The 17,109-nt window shown below is 43.1% G+C and overlaps 2 protein-coding genes across 4 annotated transcripts in view; one reads left to right on the top strand and one right to left on the bottom strand.

Annotated features, from left to right (window-relative positions):
- The window catches only part of fbn1 (fibrillin 1), a 58,219-nt gene extending 44,741 nt beyond the window's left edge, over positions 1 to 13,478 (top strand). Inside the window, exons 51-66 of the mRNA XM_076731934.1 lie at positions 2,743 to 2,895; positions 3,014 to 3,073; positions 3,162 to 3,281; positions 3,392 to 3,511; positions 3,589 to 3,711; positions 4,256 to 4,387; positions 4,981 to 5,106; positions 6,031 to 6,237; positions 7,277 to 7,402; positions 7,637 to 7,759; positions 8,359 to 8,475; positions 9,826 to 9,954; positions 10,053 to 10,172; positions 10,844 to 11,075; positions 11,153 to 11,336; positions 11,834 to 13,478. Of these exons, the coding sequence (XP_076588049.1) occupies positions 2,743 to 2,895; positions 3,014 to 3,073; positions 3,162 to 3,281; positions 3,392 to 3,511; positions 3,589 to 3,711; positions 4,256 to 4,387; positions 4,981 to 5,106; positions 6,031 to 6,237; positions 7,277 to 7,402; positions 7,637 to 7,759; positions 8,359 to 8,475; positions 9,826 to 9,954; positions 10,053 to 10,172; positions 10,844 to 11,075; positions 11,153 to 11,336; positions 11,834 to 12,217 (2,456 nt within the window). The 3' untranslated portion in view covers positions 12,218 to 13,478. The remainder of the gene's footprint in view (positions 1 to 2,742; positions 2,896 to 3,013; positions 3,074 to 3,161; positions 3,282 to 3,391; positions 3,512 to 3,588; positions 3,712 to 4,255; positions 4,388 to 4,980; positions 5,107 to 6,030; positions 6,238 to 7,276; positions 7,403 to 7,636; positions 7,760 to 8,358; positions 8,476 to 9,825; positions 9,955 to 10,052; positions 10,173 to 10,843; positions 11,076 to 11,152; positions 11,337 to 11,833) is intronic.
- A 222-nt stretch (positions 13,479 to 13,700) lies between these two features.
- Positions 13,701 to 16,596, bottom strand: dut (deoxyuridine triphosphatase). 3 transcript variants are annotated; one of them, XM_076731965.1, is made up of 7 exons: positions 15,944 to 16,596; positions 15,255 to 15,411; positions 14,897 to 14,988; positions 14,716 to 14,760; positions 14,524 to 14,598; positions 14,114 to 14,184; positions 13,701 to 13,855 (listed from the first exon to the last, which is right to left on the bottom strand). In XM_076731965.1, the coding sequence occupies exons 1-7, from the start codon at positions 15,945 to 15,947 to the stop codon at positions 13,799 to 13,801; spliced, it is 501 nt and encodes a 166-aa protein (XP_076588080.1). In that variant the 5' UTR covers positions 15,948 to 16,596; the 3' UTR covers positions 13,701 to 13,798. The 3 variants fall into 3 exon arrangements, with proteins under 3 accessions (XP_076588080.1, XP_076588061.1, XP_076588071.1); XM_076731946.1 differs by having other exon boundaries at positions 16,136 to 16,330; XM_076731956.1 differs by lacking the exon at positions 15,944 to 16,596 and having other exon boundaries at positions 15,255 to 15,935.
- Between the last annotated feature and the right edge of the window lie 513 nt (positions 16,597 to 17,109).

Below are 17,109 nucleotides of genomic sequence, written 5' to 3'. Positions count from 1 at the left end.
TTTCCATTTCCTCACTTGTGTGTGTGTGTGTTTATGTACATATGTGTGTCTTTGGGTTGGGCGGGGGCGCGCTGAGTCCTCTGTTAGGGAGTTCCCCCTCCAAACACTGAAGTGATGACATCATCAGTTCAGTGAGTCAGTTTATAGTTTGTATTTCACTTTTCTCTCCAGTGTCAGACGTGAGGGTTGGGGGATAAACGGGAGGAGCCGGGTGGAGAGTGAGCAACATGGGCAGTAAAAGAGAGTTCTTGACAAACCCTGTCCCACTGAGAAAACCATTGTTTTTGTTTGAAATGAGGACAGATTTGAAGACAATGAAGAAAATCGTGATGACAGCATTGATGACAACCATTTCTGGGTCTTTGGATGCACTCATGTTATTAATATTCGAAATGGTTTTTTGATTTGATCTGTTTATATATCATCTCTGCCCCCCTAAAAGTTATAATATGTAAAAAGAAAGATGCCATTATGAAGTGCTATTTTAGGTGCTATGACAGAGAGCCATGAGCAGTGACTATAAATACAGTAAGATGAAACTGATAGGTCGTATTCTCCATAGTTCTGCACAGCATAATAGTTTTTTGACTCAATTAACACATTTTATTTTCCCAAAAAGCATAAAAAACCATTAGAAATGCTAACCACTCCTTGTCTCATATCCCAGATTGTCTGAATATCTTTTGTCCTTTTACATTAATGCTACCTTAAAGCAAGATGATGCAGTGTTTGTGAGCACTGTGGCAACAAGTGACAATTGCAGGGTAATGATAATGTTGAGGCTCTCTGACACGCCTGTGCTGCGCATCTTAGACACCTAGTATAGCTGTAGTTTGGCTGTAGTTTAGCTGTAGTTTAGCTGTAGTTTGCTGCTTTGACAGAGCAATCAGGTCCAGTTCAGCACTCAGCTGAGTATAAGCTACTGTACGTTCTGGTTTAGCTGGACCTGTTCTAAATTCCTAACTTAGTCAAATAATAAGTGACAGAAAAACTGGTCGAGAAATGCTGATTTTGTGCACATTTCCACAACCACGACCATTAAAAATGAACATCCTTACCACCAGCAGATTTGTGCCACTGCAGACAAATCAATCGACTTGTGTTGATTTATTTCAAAGCTTAATTTTCTTGTTAATTTTAAAATTCTTTTTACCTTTCATTAATTTCCTTAAGTATTGTGTTTTGTCCAATTTAAAAAAAAAATACAATGCATTGACATTTTAGGTGACTCAAACCTTTAGTGTCACAAACTACAAAATAAGAATGACGTGCACGTGCAGATGCACGTGTGCATGCGCTCACACACTTGCACAACAGCTGTGCGCAAAGCACCATAAATCTCTATTGCGGAAAGGCTGACAAATCAGTTTCATGGAGCAAAGTAATATGACACTCTTTGACATTCTCCTCAAAGCGCCAGGTGTTCATGTATGTGATCCTTGCCTCTGAGCCAGGTGTGTGTGCATGTGTGTGTGATCTATGGTGGTCAGAAAGCTTATTTGTGTTGAGTTCAGTGAAGGCCAATGCTAGCAGGAGAGCGCAACCATATGCTTCTCATTACAAGTAAGTGCCTGCCTCGTTGAGGAGGAACAAGAGCCCTCAGAATCAGGGTGAGGGAGAGAGACTGGCAAACACAGATCACCGACTAGACGTAATTAGCTGACCTCTGTCCTCATGACAGGAACTTCACCAAAAAAATGTAACATTTAATTTAAAGGTATAGGTAACATTGCATTAAAATGTCCTTTGTTTTATACTTTGTTGAGATGTTAACTTACATTATCCCAAATTTTTCCAATGTTCAAACCCAGAAGAATCAGTAATTTTATTCAAAGTAATGGTGCGCTTCATTTGGTCGCCTGTCAGTGGTTTCATGTCCCATTTACCCCCTGTAGTTACTACAATTTGAGGGGAAACACAGGCAGAGAGTGAGGAAGGAAATGGGTAAAGGTGACTAAACGCAACATGAGTAATGCTATAATAGATAAGCTCATCGTGAACACCTCAGATAATGGTGCTTGTAAACAATTAATGCAAAGACTCCCATGATCCCTGAGTAGATCACTGATCCGCTTCACGGTGTCATCAAACTACATCACTTGTTTTCAATGTTTTGATTGAGAAACCCAAGTGGCAGAAATGACATACCGTGTATGTAAACGAAAAATGCTTAAAATGTGTTGTAGCTTTGGTCAATTTACAGTACCTACAAGTAAATATAACACTCTAACTAAACTAAAACTCCAACCAAAACTAGTCTCAATCTCTATGATGGTGGTATTTATATATCACACTGACCTATGGAAACAATGGCCAAAAGTGCCAGATGTAGAGGTATCTGAATTTTTCCTCAATTAATCCGATATGGGTCATAATTTAATTTACATTCAGTATATTTTCACCTCTGTCAAAACTGAAATATTTGATTTAAGAAGGTTATGAAGACGCTTGACCTGAAAAATGATCGTGCCTGGGTTTTAAAGCAACGGTCAACTAGGCTAAGTTAACTGTTGGTTGTGGCTTAACTTTTAACAGACAGACATTAGAGAGTATAAATATGTTTATTTTCCAAAATTCTGACCTGTTCCTTTTAGACAAAATAAAAGGGGAGAATAGACAACAAAAAATGGACATACGCATGTTGTCCATCACTTACTCTCCCTCTGATTCGTCCTTTTTGTTTCTTTCAGTCTCGCTCTCATTCATTCACTGCTTTTGTCCCCTCTGTGTGTTAACCATCAGATATCCGTGTGAACTACTGCTACACCAAGTTTGAAAATGGGCGCTGCCTGGCTCCAAAGCCTCAGAACACCTCCAAGGAAGCGTGCTGCTGCACTGGAATGCCAGGTCAAGGCTGGGGAGACCCCTGTGAAATCTGCCCCAGAAAGGGAGAGGGTGCGTACTCTTCCTCTGCACAGAGGCAGTCATGTGCATGCAAGCTCATGCACCTAATTATGTGTATAATTCAGTGTATTTAATGGCATTAATGACTTTTCACATCTCATGGTTCCAGAGGCATATACTACTCTCTGTCCCAATGAGGGATATCAGCGAGGGCCAGAAGGGCCAAAAGGTATGTGTGTCATTCGCACTGAATCGTCACTGTCCTGCATCTCTGTTGGCATGTAGTTCTCCTAACGTGGATCATTTTTTAATTGCAGATATTGATGAGTGCCTCAATGACCCTTGCATTAATGGCCAGTGCATAAACACAGATGGCTCCTTCCGCTGTGAATGTCCCATGGGATACCGTCTGGACATTAGCGGAGTCAGATGTGAAGGCCAGTTCACCCACTATCTGTCTCTCATTTTTGCCATAACCTCGTCTTTCTCCTCTCTTTGTCCAATGCCAACATGCTTAATATGGTTTCTGTAACTTTCCTCAATATAGACACTAATGAGTGTGACGTCGGCAATCCATGCGGCAACGGCACATGCACGAATGTCATCGGTGGTTTCGAGTGTGCATGTGATGACGGCTTTGAGCCTGGGCCAATGATGACCTGTGAAGGTATGTGAAACGATGTCTGCACTCTCACGTCCGTCATGCAGCCTTCTGTAACTTGTTGCCTTCTGTCTCTTGTCCAGACATCAACGAGTGCGCCCAGAATCCTCTGCTGTGTGCCTTCCGCTGTGTTAACGTGGTGGGCTCGTACGAGTGTAAATGTCCGACAGGCTACGTGCTGCGCGAGGACAGGAGGATGTGTAAAGGTACTGTAAGCTCTATGATTCACTCACTCACTCAGCTTTCTCAGTCATGGTCCATTTTCTGGAAAGCGCTGGTTGAAAATAAACTAAGTACCTCATAGAGACATGCCGGCCCTCTCCATAAAGTTACATAACACACTATCTCTGTGAGATCCTCAAGGGTGCTCTGTCTCGGACGAACTTAAAACACTCTCTGGAAACTGTAACCGCCGGAGTCAGTGTTTACACCTCCGCTCTCGCAGATAGCTCGGGCACCATAGCAACGGTTGTATTTGGAGGGAAGCGCAGAGACAGGAGGAATCTCTCAGTGTCTATCGCGTCACCGTTTACATTACAGCTCCAAACAGACCACCAACCCTCCCACTACACTCCTGTGAGCACTACAGAGCTCAGTGTTTGACTGGGCAGTTACGTTAATCTCTGGAGTGCTGCAGAGTGTGTGAGTGTTTGTGTTACATCACCGGTGTAATCTGCACACGCATGCCTACACGTTGACTTCTTCTTACTTGTGCATCCTCTTATGCTTAGTGTACTGTTTGTGTTCCAGATCAGAATGAGTGTGAAGATGGTGTAGACGACTGTGCCAGCAGAGGCATGACCTGCAAGAACCTGATTGGTACATACATGTGCATCTGCTCGCCTGGATATACACGGCAGCCCAGCGGAGAGGGTTGTATGGGTAAGGCTGTCATATTGTCCCACTGTTGGAAATAATAAACCATCGTCCTCGTTCATGGCCTCCAGTTTTGGCTTTAGTTTGCACAAGATAAATGTATTTTGGTATTTATCCACCTTTTTGTGCTTGTTTTGTATTCTGGATGTTGAACCATCAGAGTTCGCAAATTCACCTGAACACAGGGCAGTCTAGAATAAACCCTGTCACAGGCTTAAAGATCGGCTGTGTCCCTGATGCAGAGCCGTTCCATGTCTTCGATGTAGGCGGTGGTGTAGTGAACGTGCAGGAGGAGCACTTGGATGCAATGAAAGACAATGACACCATGCTGAGGGAATGGGAAAATTTAAATAAATGTGCCTGCTTGACAGGAGTGATGTGATTGGTTTGGGTAGTGGACACAGGACATCGACATGTTTGCAAACGATTACCACAAGAACGCGTATTTTGATAAAGGGCGGTAAGAAGTGTGTGTGACGTGTGAGCATCATGGTTGAACTTCCACTTTGGCTTAATTTAACTGAGATTAACATATAAACAAAAGTCTTGTGTAAGAAATTCAGTTTTGTCTTTACCCTGTGCATGTGTGTCTCTGTTAGATCTGAACGAGTGTACAGCCAAACCAGGTATCTGTAAGAACGGCCGTTGTGAGAACACAGTCGGAAGCTACCGCTGCAGATGTGACCAAGGATTCATCGCTAACCCCACACAGACTGAGTGTATCGGTATGTGCGCTGTTATCAATTTATATATCTTACTGTTGTCTTGCTTCACTTATTTGAGTTCAGTCAGTTTTTTATCAGGATCTTTTGTGTCCTCACTGTTTCTTTTCATTTGTTTTACCGCAGTTTGTGCAGGAACATTGACTGTAACTTTTAATTAACAGGAAAACACATTTATTTAGTGGCATCTTATTTCTGTATTTCTGACATCTAACGTGACTAACATAGGATGCTGGAATGGGATATAATTCTGGGATGGACAGTTCAGAGTCCAAAAGTTCAATAAAAGTTGGAAATAATCTTAAAGTGTCACAAATTGTTGAAATTTGATGGCAACAACATTTTTCTTTAATGATCATCAAAAAAATACACAGCGTAGCACCTTTAGCTCTCACTCAATCACCTATATACTGAGCAATTTGAAAATCTTTGACTATATTAATAATTTAGAGTTTGATTTCCAAGTTTTTTTTTCCAGGAAGACAAACAATCGCAGTTTCTATGGTTGTTATATTAAAATATAAATGATTTATGCTGTTGAATCGTGGTTAACTAGGTGAGAAAGTCAATTTCAGTCTCCACTGTCTCTTTTAAAACCATGTGTCTGTTACTGTCAAGATAGGGGCAAGGAAATCCTTTCAAAGCCTTCCTCCCTAATCTAAATATACTGTACACTTCTGGATAGACGTGATGTGCTGAAGGCGGTGAGAAAAACTCCAGGGAGATTTTGTAAACTCAGTGGTTTTATGGCTATCTTACTCCTTACAGACAGTAGTGATAGAGAAGTGTGGGTTATCTATTTATGTCTGGTTCTCTGAGGCCCGGTCCTGTCTGGGTGGTTTGGTCTGCTTTCTTCAGGCCAACCTTTCTTTTTCTGTTGTCTGCTGTCCGTTTGTCTCACTCTCACGTTTCTGTCCCACCCTCCAGATAACCGCGAAGGCTTCTGCTTCACTGAAGTTCTGACCACTTTGTGTCAGATGACTTCTAGTAACAGGAACATGGTGACCAAGTCAGAGTGTTGCTGTGACGGAGGCAGAGGCTGGGGCACCAACTGTGAGCTCTGCCCCCTGCCTGGGACCACTCAGTACAAGAGGATGTGTCCTCTGGGGCCTGGGTACACCACTGATGGCAGAGGTATCTTACTGCTGAAGAGACTTGAGTTTAAACTAAATCACTGTGAAAGATTCACATCATTCAACAGCAAATGTTTCTTTCCCCAAAAAGTAATGTTTTTTCATGAATAGAGCTGAAATGAGGAGGGTTTTCAAAACTATATACACATCAAACCTTGCTAAAATGACCATACTAGTTTTGGTAGTTTTACTAATAGTTTTACATGATTTAGTCCAAAACCACAAGTTCTTTATATGTTTAGCTGTCAGACAGATTTCCTACCCCCTGCCATGCAACCACTGTTTTTTAATCATTCCAATAACTTGCAGTCAGAACCTAGATTCAATTCTAAAAACCTGTCCTGGGTTTAATGGAGGCTACATCATCCAAGATTTAAAACTCGTCCTCATAATATTGTATTTACCAGCTATGATATCAACAGATCAAACCCAGAGGACAACAAGCAAACTTCAATGTTTCAAATGCTTCTAAGTGTTGCATTCAAGTACCCCTGTTAGTGCCAGTCTGTGCCGGATGACTGTGTTTTATAAAGTACCTTGTCAAAAAGTAAAGCGGCAAATTGTTCGAGGTGACAGATTATATCAACAAGTTTCAGGCTTCTGCAAGTTAATATTGTGTGTCTGCTGGAACGATTGGGAAACACCCACATGAAAAGTAGGACAGACACATCAGTTGTTGTGCTTTGTAAAATTGTCAGCAGTTATTTGTACAGATGAAACCACTGATATGATTCTGAAGTGGTGGGTTTTAAATGAAGAGATGATTGTTGTTGGCTAATCACTTGCAAACCATTGATTTTTCTTTGCCAGTAAAAATCAATACTTTTATACTTGACACAACACTGATGTATAACAGAATGCTTTGAACAGTATTTCCCTGAGGTACTGCAGAACTGGGGCACACAGATGTTATTCGCTATTAAAATCCAGTTCATGGCAAATTATTCTCTGAAAGAAATCAAGACTCCCACTCAGGCGACTGCCTGGAAATTCGTTTGTGTTTCGTTTATCTGGAGCTCACTTTTCTTGTTTCTGTCCAGATATTGATGAGTGTCGTGTGATGGGGAACTTGTGCAAGAACGGTCAGTGCATCAACACCCTGGGCTCCTATAGCTGCACCTGCAAACCTGGCTACACTACTGACATCAGCGGCACACTGTGTGTGGGTAAGGCTTAATTTCACCTCCAGCGCTTACACTTTATGGACTCTTTCCTACCATGCCTACCCCCCGTTCTCATTCCTGCTGTCTAGTAAAGAGCTGAAACTACGTGGGTGGACTGCCCACACACTCCTCTGAAAAATGCAGCCTGAGTCTGTCTGTCTCATCATCTCCCCTTATGGAATTTCTGGCTACAGGATCAAACTCTCTCTCTGTCTCACCCTCTCCCTCTCCCTCTAGATGTGGATGAGTGCATACAGGCACCAAAGCCTTGTAACTTCATCTGTAAGAACACAGAAGGAGGCTACCTCTGTTCCTGCCCCCGTGGATACATCCTGCAGGAAGATGGAAAGAGCTGCAGAGGTGAGATGCACAGCAAAACAGAGCCTCTTAATATTCAAGAGTAGCCCACGTTAAGCCCTGTGCTACTCAGGTCAGTTGAGTTCGGTGGCATCATCTTGGTGGGTAGATTGCGATGGTCTTGTAGTGACCAGCAACAGGTATTTAGCTGTGGTGTTCTGCTCCCAAGACGCTTCCTTTGGTGTGTCCACGTTCACGTGTTTGTTTGTGAATGTGCACCCTACATTAAGGCTCTGCAACACGGTGCATCTGGCAGTCTCCGAGTGTTTATCAGGCTTGTTTGTGAGTCTAAACAAGTGTGCGCATGGTTGTCAGTTTTTCAGGGCCTTTTTTTATCTTTATTTACCATAGCTTTAGTTTCCCCCTCTGCAGTTCCCCTCTGTGTTTCCGGTGTCTGGTTCATTTGCAGTTCATTTGTAGGTCAGTGGCTGCAGAAGGACTGGAATTCGACTCACAGAGAAGAGCAGCCCCCCCATACAATAGTACAGGCAGTGATCTGACACAGCTCCAACCACGGCATCTTAGAGGCACTAACTGGACATCCAGGCACTTTTCTGTGACATTTATAACTGATTTTATGTTGCACAACTTCTCTTTTTCAGATCTGGATGAGTGCTCGACCAAACAGCATAACTGTCAGTTCTTGTGTGTTAACACCATCGGTGGGTTCACCTGCAAATGTCCTCCTGGCTTCACCCAGCATCATACTGCCTGCATTGGTAAATAAACACATGCACAGTAGAGAAATACTGCACATCCAAATATTTTCATATCAGACTACACTCCAATCGTCAAATATGGGGACACGATTTGGTCTTTCACAGTGTGATTTCTTCCAGTATCTTCCAGCCCAGCCCATAAAAGACCCCTGAAGCACCCTCTTGTTTAACCTTTCCTAACTCTTATTCAGAGTTAATGGACTCTGCCTGATATCACACTGATCTTATTAGGCTGGACTGGTTTTTGGAGTCATGGCAGCTTAACAATGCTTTGTTATGGAACTTTGCAGTGGATTGCCATGACTACCCCAAGCCTTTTTTTTCCAGACCATAAAGCAGCTCCCATGACCTCACATCAAGTCAGAGACAGGGAGCTCTCAGTTTTGACTATAGGAACAACCCCTGAGCAAATGACATGCAGCAGGTGGAGACGTGTTATTCATTTAGATGTAAGGAGGTCGGAGAAACATGGACGTGACATGAAACATTTGTTCAAGTCATACCTCACTAACTACTGCTGGTGTGCTCAGGTGGAGGGTGGAAGTCCTTCAGGGGAGGTGCTCATTGGCCACAAATATTAGCTCTGGGCTGAACACTTTTCCAGACATACTGTAAATGCTGTTTGTAAGACCTTGTCATTCCTTCCCATGTGTCTGCTCCTCCGAGCTGCTGCTGTAAAGACATACCTGTCTGCAGCCAGTATAATGATGACTGACTGACTGACAGTGAGCCTTCCTTTAAAGCAATTACCAGGTGGTGCATAGGGAAAGTAGGCCTTTCCTCTGTGCCATGGAGCACTGCATCCCACATGCTGACTGTCCAGCAAGGACGTAAAGCCGTGAACACATTGGAAGACTGTGTAAAGACTCAGAATCGAACATTAAACAACTGACATTTTAGAGATTATAGCATTTTTCCTCTTTAATCTTAGTTGCTGAATGGCTTAAAATACATGATTGTGTTCGGATTTGCATGCAGTCCAGTCACGTCAGTCAAACATGTTTGACTCAAGGCTCACTTTACCACTTTTTTGGGGGGGGAAAAGCTTCTAAATGGATGTTGATTTTAGATTATTTTGTTATGACTCAAATGACTGTTTGACACACTCAAATGTTTGTGATGAACTCCTCTGGTCTGAGATTAAATCAGTAGGTGAGAGGCTGTATTCCTAACCTCCTGCTGACTGTGAGATACTTCCTACCAACAGTCCATGGTGACCTGCTCTACTTTTCGAGAGCGATGTCCACAGACTTTGAAATGGCTCAGCACATCTAAATCGGGCTTATAATCAGCCTTTATATCATGTTTCCTGTTTTACCCTTGTCTGAACCTTCCCTCCTCTCCGTGTAGACAACAACGAATGTGCATCAGACCCCAATCTGTGCGGCTCCAATGGCGTCTGCCAGAACACTCCGGGGAGCTTCAATTGCGATTGCCAGCGTGGATTCTCATTAGATCCCAACGCACAAACCTGTGAAGGTCTGAGAACAATTGCTACCCACGTCAGTAACAGCTGATTCATCACAGAAAGCAGGCTGTTACAGTAGTTTTATTGCGTGTGTGTGTATCCCCGACAGATATGGATGAGTGTGACGGTAACCACAGGTGTCAGCACGGCTGTCAGAACTTAGTGGGTGGATACAGGTGCAGCTGTCCACAAGGCTACCTGCAGCACTACCAGTGGAACCAGTGTGTGGGTGAGGAATGCCAGCATTCTTTTATCAGCAAATATAAAAATTCTTTCCTTTTGGGATCCTGATGGCTCGGTTGCCAAAGTATGTACCATGCAGTCTTGATGTTCTGGGATGGAGTTTGCTCTGGAGCCTTTTTAAAAGAAGTTATCCATCCTTCACCTATTTCCTGCCACTCTGACAATATAAATATGTCAAAAATGTTTTTCCTTTCCTCTGGAAGTTCAGCCCTTCCTTTACTGTAGCAAGGTCATGAGAAAAGGAAACGTTAAAACAAAATGCCCAGCATCCGACGTCGAATGCTAAAAAAAGATCTGTTTATTATGTATGCATGCTCAATTAGTAAAGAGGCAAAACATAAAAACTATGAGAAGAGAGACACTAAAGTGACTTATTCAAGAAGGGCTAAAAACCAAATGAAAAGATGAGGATGGTGGTGCAACACCAAAATCTGTAGGTACAAGAAATAGCTCAGGCATAGACAAAGTAATTGTGTGGTACAGTGTGTATGAGCCTCTGTGTACACCCCAAAATAACAAGCTTTTGTTCGTTAAACCTTTATTTGAATCCCTCCATATATTTACAACATTCATGGCAGACTTTCCCAGTATTGTTTGTGCCCTTAAACTGGAATGACCTCTTGTTTGTTTACTTCCTGTCAACTTCCTGTAACCCAGATGAGAACGAATGCCTGAACAGCCAGATCTGCGGGGGCGCGTCGTGCCACAACACCCTGGGGAGCTTCCGCTGCCTCTGCCCCACCGGCTTCAACTACGAGCAGACGGGCGGAGGCTGCACAGACGTCAACGAGTGCTCCACCAGCCAGAACCCCTGCAAGTTTGGCTGCTCAAACACAGACGGGGGTTACCTCTGTGGATGCCCACCTGGATACTACCGCGCAGGACAAGGGTACGTGAGCGAATGACTGCGTGTGAAAGCTGTCAGCGGGTGTTTCGAGTTGACTGACGGCTTTGTCTTTGCCTCAGGCACTGTGTCACAGGTCTAGCCTTCACGAGTGGCGGCTCCAGTGCTGGACAGGGAGGTGAGGTGGATGATAATTCTCTGTCTCCTGAGGCCTGTTATGAATGTAAGATCAACGGCTATCCCAAGAAGGGACGCAAACGTCGCAGCACCAACTCAACACAAGAGGATCCTGTGGAGGACATGCAGGTAATCTGTCTGCCCGAGGACGCCGAGGTCACGTCCTCTGTCACATTAAGTCCTGAGGGGACTTAACATTCAACAATTTTCAGTAATGTTTGACTCAATATGTGTAATTTTATCACTTTTAGGCCAACACTAATGAGATAAAGGCTTCAGCAGTTACCCCCCAGAAAGTTTTTCCTGGCATTGCAGGGAAGGCCTTGTCACCATATTAGACTTTAGACTGAAGGCATAATTGAACAGTTTAGTCCTGGCAATTAAAAAATGTGAAAAACCTTCTCCGTACTTTCCAGTCAAAATTTTCTGAGGGCGGTAGGAGACACATTGACAAAAGGCAGGATCTCATTATTATTGCCCAACTTCTGGCAATAGCCCTGTTTGTATGCACTTTAATTACACCTTGTCCTTTTTCCTCTTGATTAATGACAGAAAGCAAACCGTGCTGTTGATCACATGCACTTAAAATCTTCTAAATTCAGTTGGACCACGTTTTCTTTCTGCAGCTTACTGAGGAGACGGTCAGCATGGCCAGCGTGGACATCGAGGACACCCTGCAGTTCCACATGAACATCAGCGACCTGAGCAACCGTGACCACATCCTTGAGTTCACCCCGGCCTTATCCACCCTCAGTGACCACGTGCGCTACAGCATCGACTACGGAAACGAAGACGGCTACTTCAAGATCAACCAGAGAGAGGGCGTCAGCTACCTGCATCTGACCAAGAAGAAGGCCCTCCCCCCAGGGGCATACGACCTTCAGATCAGCAGCATTCCCCTCTACAGGAAGAAGGAGCTGGCTGAGCTGGAGGACCGGCACGATAAAGACTACCTCACAGGACAGCTGGGAGAGATACTGAAGATGAGGGTGCAGATCATCCTCCATTAACCATCGCAAGACTGAGACAGGCAGACGTTGCCGGCAGCTGCTAATCCAGTGTCGGGCTCACTTCCCTAAAGGCCAAACATCTCTGACTCTGGATCAGCAGTTAGGGACAACTTCTACTTGCTCCAACAGGGAGAAGGGCTCGCCACCAAAGAGACAAGAAGGGGGTGTGGGGGGGTGGGGGGGGCTGCGTCATTTGATTGCCAAAGATGATTCTACATATCATAGATACAATTCTGTGGAAACTACCAGCTGAACGAGGCAGTATGACAGATTTCAGTCAAATGAAGACCATATTGCCCTGACACACTTCAGCTGTGTGTACAGCGCTATTGAGAGTGTGAATGGTTTTTAATTGTCGGGTTTAATGTTGTATGATGATATGTGGAATCAGGTGCCACTTTGAAGGGCATGTGGACTGCAGAGAGCTCTAAAGGCGGAGTTTTTTAGAACTCGGCTTAGGTGGAAGAAAAGGGTGAGTCCCAATAGTCTGCAATAAATTCATTTCCTCCCCTCAGGTACACGACTGAACAAACCTGGATACATGAAAGTAAACACATTTGTCCTTCCCCAGATATTAATTTAATGGAGTGAAGATGAAAAAAAAAAAAGATTAGGAGGTTAGGAGAGGAAAGGAACCCACTATGGACTATTGAGATGTAGCCATGTCTGAGCTTGAATGACTCCTACTGCATATTTAAACTATGCTTTTCCATCTTTCCTACTGACTAGAATAATTCATATTTACTGGTGCTAGCAACACAACCACATAGACTTCTGAATGCACTGTACTACTATTCAAAACTCTGTAGTCAACAAGATACAATCCCATCGGCCATTCTGAAGATTTCATGTCTTTGCAACAGTAACAGCTAGCTTCATAGCCTGTCTGCTCTCCTCTATACTACATGTAAATTGTGTTTATACTGTAATAATCGATGCCACTTTTAATCTATGAAGCATTTGTAAACTAGAGGAAGCCCCCTGGAATAGAGGGGTTTGTAATGGTGCTTATAATGACCAACTACTTCCTTTGTAAACTGTGTATACATACACACACCTGCACACACGACACACATTGATGATGCCAAACCTGGGCCTTCATGATTATGCACTGAGGTCTTCGTGGCCACACATTCTCTCACAAGTACAATCAGTGCTGCATTGCCACGGACCAGCCTGACACCAGTCTGTGTTCTCTGTTCACATCAGTGAGGGTTTAGATGTAAATTCACAATAAAAACATATTTTTGGTGTATATGTATTCACTGCTGTGCTTTCCCCTTCATCCAGATTGAATTAGAGAGCCTGTAGTTGTGTGCAACTCTCAAGCTCTGTTGAGGTTTATTTGCTCGGCTGTGATGCAATTCTTGGCCTGCACTGCCCCCATGTGGTGGTTTGGAAGACTAACCATGAGAGGGGTCATTTTAACAGACAGAACTCAGCTGCTACAAAGAACAAGCAAGTGACAGTGGACTCTCAAAAGTACTGTAACGACACCAAAAAAAAAGAACTTTATTAACACCTAGTCAATATATTTTCAACATATACACTCCACCACCGTCCCAGTCACATTAGCAGCTTTCAGTTGCGTCCAGTAGATCCGAAACCACCAGCACCACGCTCCGTTTCATCAAGTGTCTGAAAGAACACAACCAGGCATTTCAGTTTAATCATTAAAACTAATCTGATGACATAAACATGATATATAATGCAGTCAAGTCACACATCCAGTGGAAAATCTGACAATGTCTGCACGTGTATTTTAGGCAGGTAACATACACTCAGTTACTTCTTCATTGGGGACACCAAACCATTTAGCCTAGGGGTGCCTAATAAACTGGCAACTGAGTGCAGATGAGTGTATGCTGCCTTTGAGTTTCTCTGCTTGCAGTTTACCTTTTGCTCCTCCAGATCTGGGTAGCAGATCTTCTCACACACCAGCTGAGCAACTCTGTCGCCCTTTTTCACTGCGAAGAGGAACAGAAGGAGGTGAAACATTCGTTTTAAACTGCACATCTGTACCATAGACTGTTGATCTTTGCATATTTCTAATTATTTTAGTCTTTGTATACAGTGCACCGGATGCAATATGCAAATGTGAACAGTAAGATATTTGAACTATTTCCACCCCTTAACTTAGAAGTAAATAGAAACATTGCAGATTCAAACAAAGTTATTTTATTTTCAGATTACTTTTTGCCATTTTTGTGTTCTCCTAAATGGAGAGAATCACTTTCTCAGTAGGCAGTTTGAGTATATGTAGTTTTAGTGTCAGAGATGACCTCATTAATTCTGCCACGACTCACCTTCAAATGTTTCCTTGCCGAAGTTGAAGAGCACAACTCCCACATTTCCTCTATAGTCCTCATCCACAACTCCAGCTGAGGAGAACATACAGACCGATCAGAGAAATGAAAATGGCTGACATGACGAGGGTTAAAACGTTACCCGCGCGCATGGATTCACATCATCAGTAGGTCGAGTAGGTTAAGACTCACCACCGACATCAATGAAGTTTTTCGCTGCCAGTCCAGATCGTGGTGCTGTGAAGGAGAAAAAGACAGTTATGGCCTGCATAATCCACCAACAGGAAAGCCTGACTCCAATTCACATGCACTGAGCAAAACTCAAAACAGGCTCCTCTAGCTGCAGGGTTGCATCAGCATGTCAAACACTCACCCACTCTGCCATAGCAGCCATGTGGAACAGCGATCTGGATGTCTGTCTTCACAATGGCCTTGTCCAGAGGACCAATGGAGTAATCATATGCACTGTTTCAATTCAGAGAATCAAGGTTACACAGCACGATATTCATGACTGATGCTTCTATACAGGCGACGTTTAATAAGTAGATCCAACCTCTGTAGCAACACAAACTTAATGTCAAACATTTGAATTCAAAAGAATTAACTGTTTTTTACAAACACACTTATATCAGCCGTTACACTTTCAGTTATGATAGCACATGGTCACACGAGAAAAGGCTGATGTTCAGTCAGCAAACCCAAACATGATTTTAATGTGAAGTATAACCAACCTGTACAGGTCATATCCAGCTGCTTTAGCTGAGCCTCTGGTCGGTGTCATGGCATGCTCAGAAAGTTTAGCAAATCTGAGGACGGGTCTCTCCTCTGCAGGCTTTGTTTCTGTCCTTGGCCTCTTTGATGGAGAAATTGCTGAAGCATCTGTAACTTCTAGGACAGGCATGTTGGCAAAGTTTGCAGTTAAAAACCGGCTGTACACTAAGCAACTTATACGGACTAAAGTCTAAATATTCACCACGGAGAAAACAGAGTTACAGCCGACAAATGCGAGCTTAAACCCCCCAAACTTCTGCTGCAGTCTCTTGGCGATCCCTCCAGATTTATGAATCTCCCGCGTTGGAAGTTGCGCCCAATTAGCCCCTCCCCAAGCACACGTCATCTTAAACAAACAGCAGCAAAACAGCGCAAAACGTAGAGAAATAAGCTCCAATAGCTTACACCAGGTGCTATATAACTGCCACAACATGAACGCACAGGGAGAAAAACAGTTTAATGAGTGGATTTGCAAGAAAGCAAGTATGCTGTGTAACTATAGCAACCCTCTTGTCACCACGTTGTTTTGTGAAAGCAAATTCTCGCGAGAGTTAGTGATGTAAACATACGTAACTTCCGATAGAAAAATGTAGTAAAAGCACAAGAATATAAAAAGAGAAAGCAGGACATTAAGCCTCGTATTACTTACGCATTGCACCAAAATAAGGCAGGCGTAGTGTCGCTGTTGTTTATGCGGTCAGTAGACGACAGACAAGTTAAAATGCCACAAACTAAAGTCAAAGCGCTGTTACAGAATGCTAGGCATGCTAGCAAAGCTAACGTCAACAAACATTCGATCTGTGGCTAATGGCAACGTTATCCATCCCAATTTCTCGCTTGCCTTTGTTTTGAGTGAGCGTCTGAATGTGAAATTCCCTTCCTAAGAAACGTGGAGCAGCAGAAAAAACCGAGGAGATTTGCAGCCGAAGGTCCCGTGGCCTTAGCAACGTTCGTGTCATATTGTTTCCTAACGTCGTCTGCAAGCTAACGGCGCTAACGTCAGCTCAGCTGATCGCACTGCGCTTCCTCGTCACTCGCCGACAGATTAACTCCGTCTCGATAATTACTGGGCTAGAAATGCAGATAAAAATCACAGAAATGTAATGTCTTTGCTACGTCATTGACTTGCGACTCATTCTATTTCGTCAAGTCTGAGTTTTTTAGATTATTTTCAGGTCATTGAGTAATAATAAGACAGCATGCAGTTAAGCTTCTAACCAACAGTGCAGAACAAAGTGAAGTGCAGAGTAATGCTGCACATGTAAAGAGCTAACAAATGGAATAAACAGAAAGAGTAAGTATGAATATTAAAGGTATAAATACAAGTAATGTATGTAAAATAGTGGGACATTATATACAGAATAAACAGCTGGGGGTATGATGTGAATCTGGTTTATACACTATAGATCAGGTATATACAGCATGGACGGTAGTATTAATGTGGGTATATGAAAGCATATATAGTGCAGGTAAATGTATGTACAGTGGGGAACTTGTAATATTTATTTTCATAAGGCATACAAGGTACGATAAAGCTTTATTTTCATTGGGGGAAATGTGGTATGTGGATGTCAACAGTGAGTTTAATATTTCCCCATAAATTAAAGGTAAAGTACTTAATAGATCTGAAAGACCACAATCAATAACCAAAAGTCACTCAACAACAATTCACCTCACTCATTATGAAATTGTTTAATATTTATTATACACCCAGATCCCAAGTCTTAGATCTTGAGCTCATTACTGCCCTCCACTGGAAAAGCCAGGATTCACATTCAGTGCTCATATTCAGGACATGCATCTATGACCTCTAAC

The sequence above is a fragment of the Chaetodon auriga genome, chromosome 1, assembly GCF_051107435.1.
Source record: "Chaetodon auriga isolate fChaAug3 chromosome 1, fChaAug3.hap1, whole genome shotgun sequence".
Lineage (NCBI taxonomy): Eukaryota > Metazoa > Chordata > Actinopteri > Chaetodontiformes > Chaetodontidae > Chaetodon > Chaetodon auriga.
This window is presented reverse-complemented; position numbering and strand designations above follow the sequence as displayed.

Bases quoted from the DNA above. Each gene is read 5' to 3' on its own strand.
- dut (XM_076731946.1), bottom strand. From the start codon at position 16,253: ATGACACGAACGTTGCTAAGGCCACGGGACCTTCGGCTGCAAATCTCC. The intron at 14,761-14,896 runs GTGAGTGTTTGA...TCTCCTTCACAG, and splicing joins TGGCTGCTATGGCAGAGTGG to CACCACGATCTGGACTGGCA. The intron at 14,185-14,523 runs GTGAGTCGTGGC...TCCTCTTCGCAG, and splicing joins CGGCAAGGAAACATTTGAAG to TGAAAAAGGGCGACAGAGTT.